Source organism: Hemibagrus wyckioides, linkage group LG13 (assembly GCF_019097595.1).
Source record: "Hemibagrus wyckioides isolate EC202008001 linkage group LG13, SWU_Hwy_1.0, whole genome shotgun sequence".
NCBI lineage: Eukaryota > Metazoa > Chordata > Actinopteri > Siluriformes > Bagridae > Hemibagrus > Hemibagrus wyckioides.
In genome coordinates, this window is record NC_080722.1 from 13987283 (window position 1) to 14005650 (window position 18368).

General features: G+C 38.8%; 1 protein-coding gene across 2 annotated transcripts; it reads left to right on the top strand.

Annotated features, from left to right (window-relative positions):
- The first annotated feature begins 70 nt into the window (after window positions 1–70).
- nhlrc2 (NHL repeat containing 2) lies at window positions 71–17504 on the top strand. Of its 2 annotated transcripts, none has more exons than XM_058406569.1 (11): window positions 71–262; window positions 655–807; window positions 3831–4286; window positions 4395–4516; window positions 4623–4752; window positions 10268–10361; window positions 11059–11290; window positions 13590–13712; window positions 13916–14125; window positions 14225–14447; window positions 16219–17504. In XM_058406569.1, exons 1-11 carry the CDS (start codon window positions 100–102, stop codon window positions 16473–16475), a joined length of 2163 nt encoding a protein of 720 aa, XP_058262552.1. In that variant the 5' UTR covers window positions 71–99; the 3' UTR covers window positions 16476–17504. The 2 variants fall into 2 exon arrangements, with proteins under 2 accessions (XP_058262552.1, XP_058262553.1); XM_058406570.1 differs by having other exon boundaries at window positions 139–262; window positions 621–807; window positions 16219–17503.
- Window positions 17505–18368: the final 864 nt, after the last annotated feature.

The window sequence follows — 18368 nt, forward strand, 5'->3', positions numbered from 1 at the left end:
AGACAAAGAGTGAATCATTTTAATGACTTTAATGGCGAATGTGCTAATACGGATATAGTCCTCTAATGTTTGCTTACTTCCCCTGCTCTTGTAGGAAACATGGCGGCTCACAGCAGTTTGACGGCTCTGCTGCACATTCAGAGTCAGTTAGACTACACCCTGGAAGACGCTCCCACGCAAGTAGAGAAGGAAAATCTAGTCTATCAGTATTTACAAAAGCTGGACGAAAACGAAGATTTGAAGGTCCCTGATTTTGAAAAAGGTTATTATCAGCTAGCGAACTTTGTTTTGGGTGGAGCTTTTTGTTTTAGATTTGATGTCATATATATATAAGTGCTATGTTTTCGTTATATCTATCTATAATCATATCTATTCATCACAAGTAAACAAAGTGTGTGCATTATAGGAATTCTGTATTTTTTAGGGTATATGTTGGCTATTGCAATGCATTGTGGGATTTCATCAAGTTCTGGATATTTCCACAATGCTCTTGAACACATGTAATGCCCAGTTAGTGCACTATATAGTACAAGCTTCAGACAGATGACCTTTCAGAGTTCCAACTGGCTGAAATGACTTTGAAACAGTGACCACATGGTGAATATCTGCTTATTTCATAGCACAATAACAGACCAAATCTCTGGTGTACTGCAGGGCTGGAGTGGCTAAACACTGTGGGCCCTCTGTCTCTGCAAAGGGAATTATCAGGCAAAGTGGTGGTGCTGGACTTCTTCACCTACTGCTGCATCAACTGCATGCACATACTGCCTGATCTGCACCAACTGGAGCAGCGTCACTCTGTGAAAGGTACACGTACACACACACACACACACACACACACCCCTTCACTGTGTACACCGCCACTGTGTGCTTAGCCCCTGAGTGAAAGTTACCCTTCAATTTTTATGGTTAAGTCTCTGTAAGTCACACAATATTGTATTTCCACTCATCTGGGATGAAAATTGTCCTGCGTGCATACACTACATCATGCAGTTTTTTGGGATTATACATTAATGTAACCCTGAATGTTTTGGATGTTATCATATTATGTATACATTACAATTATACAGACAATACAAATGGAATAATCAAGTTTTAAAAGAAGCAGCACATCATTTTTTCCATGAGAATGTTGCAGTGGCAAAGAGTGGAGGCGCTGTTTCCTTCTAAACATTACCCATTAAGCTGTGGGAGGCAGTATTAGTTACATGCCTGGCTATTATAAGGCTCACTCGGATAAGTTATACAGCATGTAATTAATGGCATCACGAGAAATGTAAATGTCTGGATGCTATCTTACAATCTCTGTTGATACAATCTCTGTTAGGGTGATATGTTCAGATAAAGGTTATGGACAGTCATAACCAGACTTGCTCATTCTTCTAAAATTACAAGCCTCTGAAATTTCTGTGTATGAAGAAGGATGTAAATCACAAATCTGTGTAATAATGTGGATTCCTTGTAGTATATTTTTTACTCCCACTCCTGTACAGTAGAATAACTATATATATATATATATATATATATATATTGTGTGTGTATATATATATATATATATATATATATATATATATATATATATATATATATATATATATATATATATATATATATATTGTGTGTGTGTATATATATATATATATATATATATATATATATATATATATATAATTTTTTTTTTTTTTTTTGGAATTACCATTGCACAACAAGTACACTGCCCTATAAAACTGTCCTTTTATATTAATTATGACGTAAGGAAAGAGAGAAATCTGGTTCTTATTTTTTTCTACTGACCCCAGTTATCTCAGAGTTGCTCAGGGCTGTTCCTCCTCAGTTCATTCACTCTGAGCCCTGGATATGATGAGCTGTTAAATATTAGAGAGAGCAGTCATCATGCTTCAGCTCACTGTTCTGCTGGCACGTGGCTTATTATAGCAGCTCTGTGAAAGGTGCTATCAGCTCTAGCTGTCAGTGGTCTGTCATTACCCTCTTTGTAAGGAGGAAGTGGGCCAAGCCACACAGCCTTTATCCTGCTTACTGCCATATCTCAGAATTTACAGTGCATCGCTGGCACAGCTTTTGGTACATTCCGTTACAAGTGATCAGAACATGCCCATGCCCCTGCTGCCTCCTCCCTTTCCCTGTTTAACCAGCCCTTTTGTTGATCGGAAAACGGTTTCAATAATGCAACCCCAAGTTTGTTAATGAATCTCATATACATTGCTGTGCTCCACTGATGATTATAACAATATTTATTTTGATATTAGCTGGGAAGGCAAAATTTTACATATATTTCTTTTTTTTCATGTAGGAAAGGGAAAGAACCTAAAGAAACAGCTAAAGATTTTTCCCTCTATTCATTTTGTATTTCTTGTCTGCTGATACTTTAAGTAATATGCTAATGGGCCTTTAAAGCTGAACACTGAAATTAACATCTGTATGTTTTATATACAAGTGGCTGTATTTCACACCACGAGGACAGGGAATGAAAAAAAATGTCATTTCTTGTGATAGGAAGGAGCTGTTCTTCTGACATTTCACTTGAAGCGAGAGGGAACAGCTGAGAGAAATAAAATAAAGTTAATGTAAAGTAGGTCCTTGGTTGTAATAGGATGCCCGAGGGCTGCATAGGAGCTCAATAAAATATGTAGGTTTCCACTCATTGGTTTTGCTCTAACATTTTATACCACTCCATCAGAATTATTCAATATTTATAAATTTTATCATTATAAATGTATATAATTATAACTAATTATGAACTTCAGTGTTCATTGACTAAATCTCTGAGTTGGCTAATATATATATTTTTTTTAACATTTATCCGAAAAGTAGTTTCTCCTTTTCTGGAAAGTCTTTATTATTAAACATAATATTATTAAGTGTAGTGTTTTAAATTTGAGTGACAGTTCAGTGAACAGATTAGGATAAAACCAATTAATTAAGAATCCCTCTTAATCGCTGGCAAAGAAAGCACTTCCTGGCCATTTTTCTGGCTCTAAACCATAAACAGGTTTAGAATAAAAATAACCCTTAAATGCACAAAGACAAAAGCCATTTTAGAAGGCCGTCAAGCAAGGAAGCAATTTGACAGCTCAGACAAACAGGATGTTTTCATCCAAAGATTGAATACGACATCCATCAACACATCACACATCCATGCATTGTTTGATGAGAGTCCTCTATCCAGCCTTGAATATTTTTTTTATCTAAAAAGAACAAAAGCAATTTGTTGAGAAAACATCAAAGTAATCCCACAATATTTCACTTATCCCTGAATGAAACTTTTACTTTCAACACTTGGTCACTTAAAGACCTTTTCGAATATTTTGCAGACCCATATTTCTCCCTGGCTGCTTCCATATTTCATATATTAACCTCTCAGACCTACAGGCTTTCATGGGGGAAATCTCATTTCTTCTGCCTTCACCTACTTTAGTAAGAGTAGTGTACTTTGTTACAGGGGTCTGAATAGGCAATTGACAAAAACTTACATCTTATTTTCTTTAGAAATTGTAGCTTTTGGCTATTTGATAGTGATTGTGTTGTGCAGAATAGCAGCAGACACAGTACCTGTGTGTGTATATAGAGAAGGGTCGAGGAATGAGCTGTGTTTATAACATTTATAAGAGTTTTACCTGAGGACACACTGCAGTTATAAAGAGGAAGGTTTGATTGCCTGCTGTCTCCTATTCTTGTTCCAGGACCCCTGAGGAAATAGTTGGCCCCAGGTCAACAACAGGTTTACAATTTGGTTAGGTTATAATATGTTATAAAATACATTTATATTCTCACTTGCCTCTTTTCCTTTTCTTTCCTCTCTTCTCTTGTAGATGGCCTGGTTGTGGTAGGGGTTCACTCTGCTAAGTTTCCCAATGAGAAAGTTTTGCAGAACATTTGCAGCGCTGTGTTGAGGTACGGTATTACTCACCCAGTGGTAAACGACAGCGATGCTCGGCTGTGGCACGAGTTAGAAGTGTCCTGCTGGCCCACCTTGGTGATTCTGGGGCCCAGAGGAAACCTACTGTTCTCGCTGGTGGGTGAAGGACATCGAGAACGCCTCTTCCTGTTCACCGCTGGTGCTCTCAAGTACTATGGACAGCAGGGTTTGCTCAAAGACCATGCTGTGGAGAAAAAGCTCTACAAGGACACCTTACCACCTTCCATCCTGTCATTTCCAGGAAAAGTGGCAGTGGACCCTAAAAGCAAGAACCTGGCCATTGCAGATACAGGACACCACAGAGTTCTTGTGTTGTCAAGCACTGGACAAGTCTTGTACTGTGTAGGGGGTAAGAAGTGTTTCATCTCACTGATTCAACACCAACTTTGATGGAACTGATGTTTGAGAAAAGGCAGACAGAAACATGGTGTAATCTGTGTTTTCTTTATTATGGCAGGGCCTGAAAGTGGAAAGCGGGATGGAGATCTGTCTGAGGCACGGTTTAATTCTCCTCAAGGAATATTCATGAAAGGAGACAGTGTGTATGTGGCTGACACTGAGAATCACCTTATCAGGAAGGTAAATGGATCATGTGCTCTGCACTGCAGCTGTAGGCTTCGACCTACTTCCCTGACTTTATCAGATCAGTCCTGCTGAGTTGTACGTCTTTTTTCTGTTTCATCAGATTGACCTTTTAGAAAGAAGAGTTACAACTTTAGCTGGCATCGGCATCCAAGGCACAGATAAAGAGGGTGGAGCAATGGGACTCCAGCAGCCTATCAGCTCCCCCTGGGATATAGTCCTTGGCACAGCAGGTGAAGATTTTTCCCAAACATTCTCTTTGGAGAAATTGCTATATCTGTGGTTATTAAGGGTCTGAGCAAGAGAAAGAAGGATGACAGTTCATGTTCCAAGACTATCATATAGCCACTACTCTATTTGTAAATAGAATTCAATGTAAATAGAATAAAATGGGAACATTCTAGTCATCTATCCTTTCCCTTTGACACGCACTAAAAGGTTTATTAAATTTTATCTGATATTAAAAATCTGCCAGACCCCAGCTGTAGTGACGGATGTTTGAGATTTCTGTCCTCTGGAATCCCTTAGGACTCAAAGCTCAATTTGACAAAAACAAAACACCACACAGGTTCAGATTACGGTGCTCAGATGGTTAGTACACTCAAGGTCCCACCATATTACAGGCAAGGCCAGACATAACCAGACTGTGATTATATCAGTGGTGTTGAGATTGATTTATACATACCACATATCACAGGATGATTAGGGAAGTGAATAATCTATGATCATCCTGAAATTGGTTCACATTTTGCTTTAGAATTGGTCTGAATGTCCTGTAGTGCACAATTTTCCCCACTCTCTGCATAATGGCTTTTGAGACACTGGCTCAGAATCGAATCGGACATACCATGTATTTTAAAATCCAATCCACTGACATGTTTTTTGTCTTGAATGCTTGTTGTTTTTGACTGACACAACACAGCACAGATATCAGTGTTCAGCTGTATTGGTGCATCAATGCAGTCTCTATTAGTAATATGGATAAGAGTGATGTAATGTGTTTTAAATACTGACATTTATATTCATATAGCCTTCTGCAAATCGTCAGAATCTTCCATGGGTGATCAGTATTCTTATGTTTTGAAACAGAATGACATTTCATCAACGTCTTTAGAGTAGACAGTAAAGAAGGGGATTCAGTCTTATGCAGCTTTTTATTGCAGCCAAATTGTAGGCACGCTTGGTAGTTGATTGAAGATACATTTACACATACAGTGACCGAAGGCCAACCCTTTTAAGTGAGAGCTGATGACATGAGCAACTGGATGTGAGCGTGTCTAGCGATGTCTCAAAGTTTCTGCGATTGTGGAGTGATTTGGTGCGTTGCTTACAGGTGGGAGTGAAGACAGTAGAGCAGATATGATCCATGGCAAAGAGCATACACTTCTGCTCAGTGATCTCATATGATATGATGCAGATATACACTGTCGAATTTTATTCACAAACACTAAATCTCCCTCGAGAATATTTCATTTTAGCAGGAAGAAAACTCATATGTTGTCAGCTGGAATGCTAGTTGCAGATTAATGTTATTACTATGACAACCAGTAGAAGAAACTCCTACCATATACTCCAGAGTACAGTGACTGGTGTTTTGCAGTGGTGTGTGTGTGTGTGTGTGTGCGTGCGCGCACCCTTTCTGCGTAAGATTGAAGAACCCTGCAGTAAAGTGTGACCCACGGTTAGAAAGTGATTGGGTGTATTTTCTTTTAAAAGTCAAATGTTTCCATGGAGTTTATTCATCTTTTGCTTTATTGATTTCTTTTACTGCATCTGTCTTCTTACTTTTTTTTCTTCTTGAAGATAGGTGTGTTCGATTTCCCCTTACTAATTTACTTTCCTGTCTAAAAAAAGCTTTTGTTGTATGGGCAAGAGAGGTAGCAAATAAACTTGCTCACTACAGGCTCTAGCAATCAAGTGTGTTGATGCCTTATGAGGTGAGGATCACATGGTAAGTGGTCACATCGTTTAACTCCTGCTTACACCGCAAATAGCAGTCGTTCATGGCTGTCTGCTGAGATGCCTGACTTCAAGTGAAAGTTAGTTGTAGTCTCGCCTGGAGTTAAGGGACATAATCACCTGTCCCAGAGTAGGTTAAATCTGGAGGGTAAATGACCACGATTTAGATGATGAGATAATAAGCTACTATCACAATGCGCTTAATTTTGCTATGTAGTATAAAGAAATAGGACAAAAGCCTTAAACATGTCATTGGTCAGTTCATGTGAGGGGATCAAGAGACATTTTAAGGTAACAAAGAGGTCATTGGAACTCAGCCTGCTTCTTGCTTCCGTTGCTTTAATATTTCTTCTCCTTTGTGTAGCCTTTCCATGCACAAGAATTACAATCACTTAATCTTTTTCTCTCAGTATTACTCATGAAATTTAATGTCTCATATAAAGTCTGAGTTTATTATTCTGCCAGGAGCAATTTTATTCTATGTTATGATCTTTTTATTCATCCTATTCACCACAATGATGTCTCTCTATCAGTCCCATCTGCCTTCTAAGAACGGTCCCTTTTGAAGTTCTTGGAAGTTCTCTCTGTAGCTCTGGTTGTCGATACCATATTTGCCTTTTATGCTGCTTAGTGTGGTGTGTAGTCTGGTCGAGGTGGACCTTTGTGCTCACAGAATGGACTCTTGTTGTTTGGCGCAACCCACGAGTAAACAGCCAGGTCTGCTGGTTACTAGCAGCAGATATTAAGATGAATGAGTTGTCTGGGTTCTAAACATGATAAGATCAGAAATGCTTGTTGGTGACCGGCGGCAACTTCCTTGAGCAAACTGCCTGATTTATTTGGCTCGCATTTCATAGCACTGTGTCAGGCAACTACTCTCATGACCTGAAATGCAAGGTTTTTACTGCTTTTATTTGTGAGCTAGCTTTTTTTCCCCCTTAAGCAATTTAGAAATCCAGGAGACAACCACAATCTGTGATGCATGGGATCAGATGCCATTCCATAAATCTCAGGTCATTGTTGTGGAACGAGATGCGAATCTGAAACTGCATCTTATACTTTTAAAGTAGTAAGGAAGCTGTGGTCTTTTGTGTTTGTCATGCTGGTTTTTAATGAATACACAACGGATAAGAAGGATTTGCAGTTTTCTGTGATTGGGATGTGTTTGAGTTTGTGTCTTTGGCACTGTTCAGAGCACGTTCTTGGCCCCTATGGTGCTGGATCATGCGTTTCTTCTTTTAAGTCAGCTGCTTCTTCACTTTAGTCTGACCTCTAGGACACAGTGCTGCCCCAAGCATCTGTCCAACATTCTTTCGGTCCCTTTGCATGTCGACTGGTCATTTTGGACATTTTTTTCATTGCCAAATTTTTCCAATCAGTAATCAGACATGTTTATTGTGTACAGTGTGCTTCCTTCAGCCACCAGTCTGGTATAACCGCATGTTTGCTGTATGGTGTATACAGCAAAGTGCTGTATAAAACAGTGCTGTTGAACTCTCAATTCTGATTGGTCAGAATTTCTTTAACAGCAGCTTGGACAGTAGTGCCAGTTTTATGGCAGATTTGTGACACTCCCAAAAGTCTAATATGAAGGATGCTGAAAAGATTTAATATAAAATAGTTGATATTGTGAAGCTCTCTGTGTGTGAAGATGTTTCTTTATGGAAGGAGTCTCCAGTGCCAGCATATGGTGACAGTCAGAGGCAGTGCTGTTTTCTGCCATGGTTGTGTTTTCCAGATGGGGGATGTTGCACTTTCTCGGTTCTCAGTAGCTTAAAACGTTGCATATTTTTGGCTGGGGAGGCTGGAGCAAGAGCAGCTGGAAGGACAAGCTGGACAAGGAAGAACATTTTTTATATATATATATATATATATATATATATATATATATATATATATATATATATATATATATATATATATATATATATATATATATATATATATATAAATATTGTACACTATATTGCCAAAAGTTTTGTTATTTGGACGGCCCTCCAAACAAATAATTTAATTCAGGGGTTGGTCTTGGCCCCTTAGTTCAACTCTTAATGCTTCAGCATACCAAGACATTTTAGACAATTTCATGCTCCCAACATTGTGGGAACAGTTTGTTCCCACAAAGTTGGAACCTACCTGTTCCAACCTGACTGTACACCAGTGAACAAAGCAAGGTCCATAAAGACATGGATGATTTGAGTTTGGTTTAGAGGAACTTGACTGGCCTGCACAGAGTCCTGACTTCAATCCGATAGAACACCTTTAGGATGAATTAGAGCGGAGACTTCGAGCCAGACCCTCTCGTCCAGCATCAGTGCCTGACCTCACAAATGTGCTTCCCATAAATATACCCCTAAACCTTGTGGAAAGCCTTCCCAGGAGAGTTGAAGCTGTTATAGCTGCAAAGGGCGGGCCAAATCCATGTTACATTCATGTGCATATAAAGGCAGATGTCCCAAAACTTTTGACATGGTGTCTATAATGGGGGAAAAAAAACTGTCATAGTTTAATTAAAATAGCACTGATTTCATTTTTGTCTTGTGGTATAAAAGAACAAAACAGTTTGGGACATGAAAACAATCAGCTTTGGGGTGGTAATGGCATCACACCGCCTTAACCTGTTTTGTTCTTATTTTGCTATTTATTTTTGTTTGCACAGCCCTTGAATTGAGTGTGAAATGAATTAGTTATGCTGTTTGCACAAGGCTAATCTGGCAGCTATAAGCATTAATCTTGTATTCCAGTGCAAAACTAAAGAATCAAGCATGTCTTGCATAATTAGCTGCATTTAGGGTAAGTAGAAAATTGTCATTCCGTTTCAGTTCATGTGTAACTATTGCTTTAAGCAAAAATCTTAAAAGGCTTTTTGGATAGCCCGTGAGATTGAATTTAAATGATGTTTATACAGTATATTTTCATAATGTAGGTCTATGTAAAACCTCCTTTAATAATGATTAAGTGTTATTGCTCTTGTCATTTTATTTAATACCTACTGCTAAGTTTGAAGTTGATGGATTTCTACATTCAAGCTCTGGATTCATCATTTTTTCCACCGCCTGGATGTCTTGCATCCTTTCCTTGTACCTTTTCCAATTATTTTAAAAGCTGCATGTAGAAAGATTTCATCTCAGGCCATCGGTTCCTCTCTCAGCCGTTCTTTGCCATTAATGCATGTACTGGGCTTTGAGCCAGCTTTTGAGAAATTGTCTCAGATAAACAGCACCATTAGCTGGCTATTGTTAGACATCAGTGCAATAGCCCTCATTGTCCATTCCTCTCATAAAACACACACACACAGTGTGGTCCTGAACACAGACACTATTGAATAGGGTTTAGCTAAGGTCTAATTGGAGTGTGAGTGCTTTAGTGAATCACTGTACAGATTGAATGCTGTTTAGGTTGCAAAATTTTGGGATCTGAAAACACTCTTACTCTTGTGGTTTTTCTTTACCCAAGAGCTAATATTACTGTAGTAAGCACAGCCTGAATAACTGAACCCGCTTGTGTGTGCTGTTGTCCCTGTAAATACTCCCCAATTTTCGACAAGGACTTGATGGTCAGTTCTTGACTGATGGAGCCTAATGCTGTGTTTTAAGACTTTTAAAAGGTATACTTTAAAAAGAGTGATTTGTTTGAAATTCTCTAAAGAAGATCAATCAATCAACTCTCTAGACAAAAATAAGAGACAGTGGTTAATAGCTCTATTATGAGATAAGTATCAACTTAAGTGTGTGTGTGTGTGTGTGTGTGTGTGTGTGCGCGTGTATACACACGCATGTGTTATCACAGGTGGTACAAAGGATAACGTGTTGTGGATCGCAATGGCAGGGACACATCAAATCTGGGCTCTGTTCCTAGAGGATGGGAAGCTGCCCAAAGGAAGGTAAGCTGTTCCCTGTCGGTCGACATGGCCACACACACAAACACACACACACACACACACAGCACCAGTATGATGCCATACTCCAGGGTACAGTGTGCTGTTCTCTAAGCTGTGATTATTTTTTACTTGTGAATGAAGCTCATAAGTGCTAGTAAACATACACATTTGTTGATGATAATTTTGTGTTCTTATTTAGAAATTTTATTTATGTGATTTAGCAAATTAAATACACTGTGGCAAGAGGCAAAAGTTTGCATTCCCCCGATTTAATAATGATTTAAAAATGTACATCAATTTTATTATGGCAAAATGTTAAAAATGTGGGTGGTTCCTGTAATGAGAGCACAATTTAACATTATTAAAGAAAATTCGAGTTAGGAGGATCCAAAAGCTGTTCAGATGATGATATGAAAGTGGTTTAAAGTAGTAAGACAAAGGGTTGGGCTTAGATAGTACTTAGGTAGATAACAGAAGGTATTTTATACAGTAAGTGGTTATAGTTTAATTCTTTTCATCAAATGTCAGTATTATTTGTGGCTTGAAATGTTGATCTTTTCATGTTAAGAGTATACAGATTGTTGCACTTTTATATTACATTCTGTGAAGATTTTAAAAATGAATAAAGCTTGTTTTTGCACATGCACTGTAAATGAAACCTCTACAGTAATCTCTTAATTTTCTCCATATGTGATTGCAGGGAGTATAAAAAGGGCGAGTGTGTGCGCTTCGCAGGCAGTGGGAATGAGGAGAACAGGAATAACGCGTATCCTCATAAAGCCGGCCTGGCTCAGCCGTCGGGTCTGACCGCTGCTCCCGAAGAACCATGGAGCTGCCTTTTCATCGCAGACAGCGAGAGCAGCACAATCCGCAGCCTTTCTCTGAAAGATGGAGCTGTCAAACATGTCGTCGGAGGAGAGAGGGACCCCCTGGTGAGATTTATTTTCAGCTTTCAAAGCATTTCAGTATGATTCACTAAACAGTGTTTGGCAAAGTTTGTGTATCCTGATAAAATTCAAATTGAAACAATATCAGGAGCTCACAGTGCAGCTGCTGCAAAGGAAACACTCGTATCGGTGATTATTTAGAGCCACTTTCCTGTGAATGCAGCTTAAACGCTAGGATTGAACATAATTAGAAAAGGGATTGAAGTTTTGCTCCGGGCTGCTGAGCCGGCTGGTCAGATGAGAGCAGTGTGATCTCTTCGCCTGTCTTGTCTATTCGTTCCTTTCCCAATTCTAATCATCATTGCTTTATGCTCTCTGTCCTGCAGCACTTTGTGTTTTCCACTCAGAGAAAAAAGATTCACTTGTTCCCACTAATACAGAGGCAGTTAAAAAAAAAAAAGCACATACACAAAATAAAGATTTACATTTTTGTGGCTTCATGAATTAATTAAACAGTACAAGTAGAAGTATTGTAGCATGCTGGGTTAAATTTTGACAGGCAGGAATGCAAATTTTCCGGAGTGCTCTTTAACACAAAGACGTGTTTATTAAATGAGGCCAGGAGCAATCACGATCATGTACTGAGCTCAGACAACCTAGTGGAGAAAGTACTTCTTTCAATTCCATGCCAAAAATGAAGACATTTTCAGATCTGTGTAATTTCCCTCTCACAGTTTGTGTTTTCCTGAGAGTCAGAGGAGATCTGATTGCTCTGTTTGTTAGTCACATTCGAGTGTAATTGTTCTTTTCCTGCCTTGTTAGAGGACTTGATTGGCGAATTAGACGTGACTAGCTGTGACACCCGTGGAGTGAGGTGACAGAGCAAGCTTGATTCTAATTTACCATATTGTAAAGACACACTGCGGAATGAACTCAATGACCCACATTTGTCATGAGAGCATGAAATGATGTACAAATGAATCTCCGTGCGACTCCGCTGCTGTACGACAAAAAAAACGAGCAGCGAGTCAAGTGCAAACGATGAGCTGCTGCTGCGTGAAAACTGTCCGTTAGTCTCTTATTTGTACGTCATGTTCATACGGCTCACATTGATGTACGCTCACATACAGCTTATTTACAATTTATGCAGTCGTTGCAATAGTGAGCCGATAAAAGGAAAGCACGTGGAAGGCCAAAATGGCGTCCTCCAAAACAGAGAGTGGGAAAAATTCATTTCACTAAAGCCAAGTTAGAGGTAATTTTGTTCACGGTTGCTGCAAATAAGAAGAAATGTAAGCTGTTTTATAAAGTCGTAATCAGGTAAATCAGCTCTATTTATATCTATATTATCGCTAGAAAAGATTTATATGAAGTCAGGGTTAGTTAATGCTTTAGTGATAAAGCTTTCTTCCAAAACAAATAAATCCTTATTTCTTATCAAATAAAACATAAGTCACATAAAAAAGTCACTTCTAAAAAATACCAAAATGAATAAAATCGAAATATTAACTTTTGAGTGTTTGTCCTGTACTCAGCTTTCAGGTCAGGCCTTTCTTGTCTTTGCTAGATAACCGCTGTTGCAAGTTTCTTGCGGAAGAATTTTTCTTAACCTGAGCTGTTTTCCAAACTGCCCCATGCACACTAAATAGTACACCTAATTCATAATGACATACACGATGTAGCGACTCATACTATTCAGTATGGTAGGAAGCGGTTAAAGATGCAGCCCAAGTATTTCTGACTTGCCGTAAATGTTGTTGTTGTTCTTCTTTCGTCTGCTCCCTGTTTGGGGTCGCATATTTGATTTGGCACAGGTTTTAACGCCGGATGCCCTCCCTGACGCAATCCTCCCATTTTATCCAGGCTTGGGACCGGCACTGAGAGTTAACTTTTCAGTGTGACTTGCTATAAATAAATGACTTAAAAATTCAAGAAGAAAAAAACGGCATCAGTCTTATATGGGACTCTCTCCCTCTCTCCTGCCCATCAGTGTGTAGCCAGACGTTTGTATCAAATTTAGGTGTGATGTTTGATATATTAGAGTTAAAGTATGATGTGTGCGTAAAAGTTTGTTCTGACATCCCTGACACAGCAGTGGCAATGAATTACCATGACAGGATTGTCAGGGTGACTCACAGCAGCTCAGGAACATCTTATAGATGAAGTATAAAATGATATCTAATTTTTCTCTCTTGACTAAATCATGTTTTTTTTTTTTCCCCATTTAATATTTTTAAAGAAAAACATATTCTGTGCACTGTAGCTTTATTGATTTAGCAATCTGAAGGACAGCAGGACGGCCCAGCAGTCTCAACTGGGTATGTGTTTCGATTTGTTTTAACAGAATCTCTTTGCTTTTGGAGATGTGGATGGAAAGGGAGTGGATGCTAAGCTTCAGCATCCTTTAGGAGTAGCCTGGGATGCCAGTAAAAGCCTGCTCTATGTAGCAGACTCCTACAACCACAAGGTATTTTTATATATATATATATATATATATATATATATATATATATATATATATATATATATATATATATATATATATATATATATATATATATAAATTTATTTATATTTAATTTTTTTTCACTGGATTTGTTCATATTTGTCATGCAGTGACTAGACACTCAGCCAAATTATAGTTATTATAAGCATGATTTCTCATTCCAGATCAAAGTTGTGGACCCTAAGACTAAGCAGTGCAGGGTGCTGGCAGGCACTGGGGAAGCGAGCGACACATTTGGCCCGAGCTTTGCAGAGACTAGTTTCAATGAGCCTGGGGGTCTCTGTGTGGCCGAGGGGGGCTCGTTGCTCTACATAGCAGACACCAACAACCATCGCATCAAAGTGCTGGACTTGGAGACCAAATCAGCGTCTGTGGTCAGTGTGTGTCTGTCTCATATGTCAAATCACTGATTATAACTGAACCCAGAATCCCTAACCCTTCTTTTTGTGTCTACCCGCTTTTTATTCCTTCAGCTCCCCATATCAGTGGTAGAAGTAGATTCTTTCATTGCAAACCCAGCTTCTACTGCTGTCATTGTGAAGGTTCCTAAGCTCCCAAAGTCAGCCCCAGTGCTCAGCATGGCTACGCTGCCAGTATCGACAGGGCAGGTCATTAATATCCACCTCAGCCTGACTCTGCCTGGTGGAACCAAATTGACCAAGGATGCCCCGAGCTTCTGGAGTCTCTCTGCTGAAGGTACTGAATTGATGACTGGGTTGAATTAGCAGGGAAGAAGGATTTGAAATTCATAGACATTTATCGACCACTTTAATAGGACACCAGAGTATTGTTACACCTGCTCATTCGTGCAGTTATTCAATCAGCCAGTAATGTGGCAGCAGTGCAGTGCATTGTGTAATCAAACAGATACAGGTCATGAGCTTCAGTTAATGTTCACATTAAACACCAGAATAGGGGAAAAAATGTGATCTCAGTGACTGATTATCATCATGTTTTCTGAATCACACACACGCTGCAGGCTCATTTCAATGAAACAATGGTGTGCATTAAACCAAGGCTGATGTTAGCTTGCTTGTGCAATAGGCACACAGAGACAGATGCTTCTCCTAAACTGACATATGAGGGAATGTAAATTGAAATGAAATGGTAAACTTTACGGTCCCACAGGAAGACATTTTTCTTTGCTATTCCAGTCATCTGCTTAATCAATATTGGCTCAAGAATAGCAGATGATAGCTCACTGATTAAAACCTCCAACGGCTCAGAAGCTGAATGCGGAAAAGTGGGTTTTTTCTTTCTTTCTATTTTTTCAATGCTATGACTTCTATGGAAGGTTTTTAAGTAATAATTTGCAATAAGAATAATAATAATAAATTCCATAGTGGAAATATAATAAGTATATTGAAATATATTGTATGTCATCATTGCAAACTTGGTCTTAAATAGTGTAAAAAAAAACCTAAAATTGTATAGTGTTTGCTTTGAGGACACTTAGATATTCTGTTCCTGAGATTTTTTTTCTCTGTAGTAAGTGCATCCTTAAGATAATGGATACTGTTGGATTGAAGCATTGAGAGACTTTTAAGAGACGGTTTGTTGGAGTGCTTTGTTCACACATTTTCACCAGGCTGCAGGGACCAGCCGGCCACACTGGGACCCAGGCCAAGGAAAAATTCACAATTCCTCTGCCATCCGGAATACACAAGCACATACTCGCTAGATCTCCCAGTACCTCTTCATATCCTCTCTCTCTCTCTCTCTCTCTCTCTCTCTCTCTCTCACACACGCACAAAGACAAAGAAAGAAGCCATGCAGCTATCAAAAGCAATATCGATCTAAGCTTAACTGTTACATACATATTTGTATAATTAATGCATGTCATTTGACTTATTTACAATAATTGCCTTACTCAGGTGCCTTTAGTTGGAATGGCAAAGGGCCCCAAAGGACCAACATTAGTGAGTGTCTGTAATAAGTTTTGTGCCAGCCGGAATCCGTATGGCTCTTGTTATTTGATGCAATTAAATGACTGAAATGACTGAATGAATTAAGTGCAGACTTCCTATTCTTACACTGTATTTTACCTGGGGAGAGAGTGGGGGTGTTTGAATCCCCTTCTGTATATTAAGTCTGGCTTGATTCCCTCCTGTGGTCCCATGTGAATATAAATTGGGTTTAGATGCTTCCCTAATTCAGTTTGATGCTTGTCTTACTAGCATGCCCTTGGTTCAAGGCTAGAAACAGACACACACACACACACGTGTGAATATGAGCACAGCTCTGACCCCCCTTTGGTCCGATCACATCAGTCAGTTTATAAAATGAAGGTGAGAGCACGGCTGTGTGCATACTGGGAGACGTAACCAGCTTGGAGAAATATTCCACTGCACGCACATACACACTCTACACTCTCAGTAGCCAGTCTTTAAAAGAATTGTCAGGCAGTAATTTTAGGATAATTGCTGTTGACTTGCGGCTCAGTTCAGTGTGTTCCTCTCCTCTCCAGGTAATGAATGGTTACTGCAAGGACATGCTGTGACAGGAAGCATTGCTGATCTCTCGCAGCCCCTCTCCATCACCTGCGCCATCCCGCCTCAACCACAGACCCCTGACCCCACGCTGACCCTCAATGCCTGGGTCTACTGTTGCCTGTCAGAGGGAGGAGCCTGCATGATGAAGGCTGTGTCATTCATACAGCCTCTGCAGATCGACTCCACTTGCAAAGACGGCACTGTCTCTGTGACTTTAGCACACGTCTTCTGAAACACACGCTTGCTTCTTCAGACTATCTACAGCACATTCAGTGTACACTGGCACCACTTGTAGCAAACAAATACTGTTACACATGCAAATGCTTACATAAAAGCTTACATGTTTACACACGTGTACTGTAAAGAATTGACAAACGTGGGTGTTTGTCCACTCGAACCGTACGACTAGAATAACACGGTTGCATATGTTAGATAATTAGCAGCTCCAGAACAAAGTGCCTTTTTTTCTCCCCTCAGAAGCGCATATTACCTAACTGCATCGGTCCTGCTTGGCTCGAGGCTGTGCGCAGTCAGGCACTCGGATCTGTTTTTCTCCACATATCTGATGTAGCTTATCTTTTCAGAAGAAAAACAACTTCTACCAGCATTATTTTTCAGCAAACGATCACATGTCTAAAACAAACAAATCTGAAAAGATCTGTTTGGAGCATACCACTATTCTACTAATAGTATAATTTTGCAAGCTTATTCGATATAAAATGTCACATATAATCCAGTGTACTGATTAAATAAATAGCCAGTACATGCATAGCATTGTTTCTTTAATATATATCAGAGTGCACTTAAACGTGGTATTTTGAAATCTCAACATTTGTATTTATTTTTTTTTTTTGAAGTAATTTTCATTGGTGATAAGAAGCATTTATCTTAAACTGGATACTAAGCTGGTTTTTTTGCTTTCTTTTTTTAATAGAAATATAAATGCTTTTGAAAAAGGAAACACAAACTAAAACGTGACAAATAAGGTATGAACATAAAACATAAAACTAAATGGCATTCATTTTCACCTACATGTTGATAGTTTACAGTTTAGTCCACGTGTCATGATTTTTCGAATGCTTCAATGATTTCTAAACCAGATTCCAGCTTGGTGTTCTCATGTGGTAAAAAAACTAGAGCCAGCGTGTTTAACTGGACCTTGTGTTTTCTCATTCTCCTCCAAAGGCAGCTGTTTTTTCTACCCAGCATCGAAATTCTGCACTTTAACTTGCTGTAAGAAGTAATATAATAAACATTATTTTACCAGTTTCTAAGTGTTCACAGATCTGCATCTGTCCTGCTTCTGCGTCTGTTGTCTCCTTCCTTATGAATGCTGCCCACAAAACTTCACATCATCTTAAACATAAAAAGTCTAACATGCTATGATCTATTGGTTTGGTCCAAAAGCACCCTTTGCATGACATTAGGAAGAGGACATGCTGATTTATAACTTGTAGCAGAGATTACTCAGCATATTCATTAATTATTTAGAACCTGAAATACTGACCACTCACCTTATCCATTTACCCTTCAGAGTGTCCTTTCAAAGCTTTTTAAAGGTCTAAGTATATAAGATTACATTTTAAATCATTTGTAGAAAAGACATTTGTAGATTTATTATGCTTCAAATTGTAGCTATAAGCTTACACATGACTAAAACCAGGATCTTTGTCAGGTTCTGTCTACAGAGGTCACATTCTTAGCTTCCTAAGTGTTCCTCTCACAAGGCTGTCAGACAGGATACCACTGTGTTCTTTCTACATACAGGCTTTAAGGATTCTCTCAAGTCGAACACTCAAGGTTATGGATTTAACTTGCATTTTTTTTGCACATTTAATGCAGCAGAGATTTATTGTTCCTTATGTAAAACCAACCAAATGACATTCCTTTGAAAGTTTTATTGATGGAATTAAGGTCATTAAGCACATAAATATTTCTAGTTAACCAGTGAATTATATGACAAGTATGCATTGAACTTCACCAGCCTCATCACCTGCCATGTTATATCAAACACAACATAACAGTGTTAATCTGATAAGGTAGCTCAAAGGTAAGATTTAAAGATGTTTAAAAAATCATACATAATAAATCATGTTTTACAAAAGAAAAAAAAAAGAAAGATCTT

Excerpts from the sequence above, each read along its gene's own strand:
- nhlrc2 (XM_058406569.1), top strand. The coding sequence starts at position 100 with ATGGCGGCTCACAGCAGTTTGACGGCTCTGCTGCACATTCAGAGTCAG. Across the intron at positions 13,713-13,915 it reads CAGACTCCTACAACCACAAG|ATCAAAGTTGTGGACCCTAA; the intron begins GTATTTTTATAT and ends TTCTCATTCCAG. Across the intron at positions 14,126-14,224 it reads AGACCAAATCAGCGTCTGTG|CTCCCCATATCAGTGGTAGA; the intron begins GTCAGTGTGTGT and ends TTATTCCTTCAG.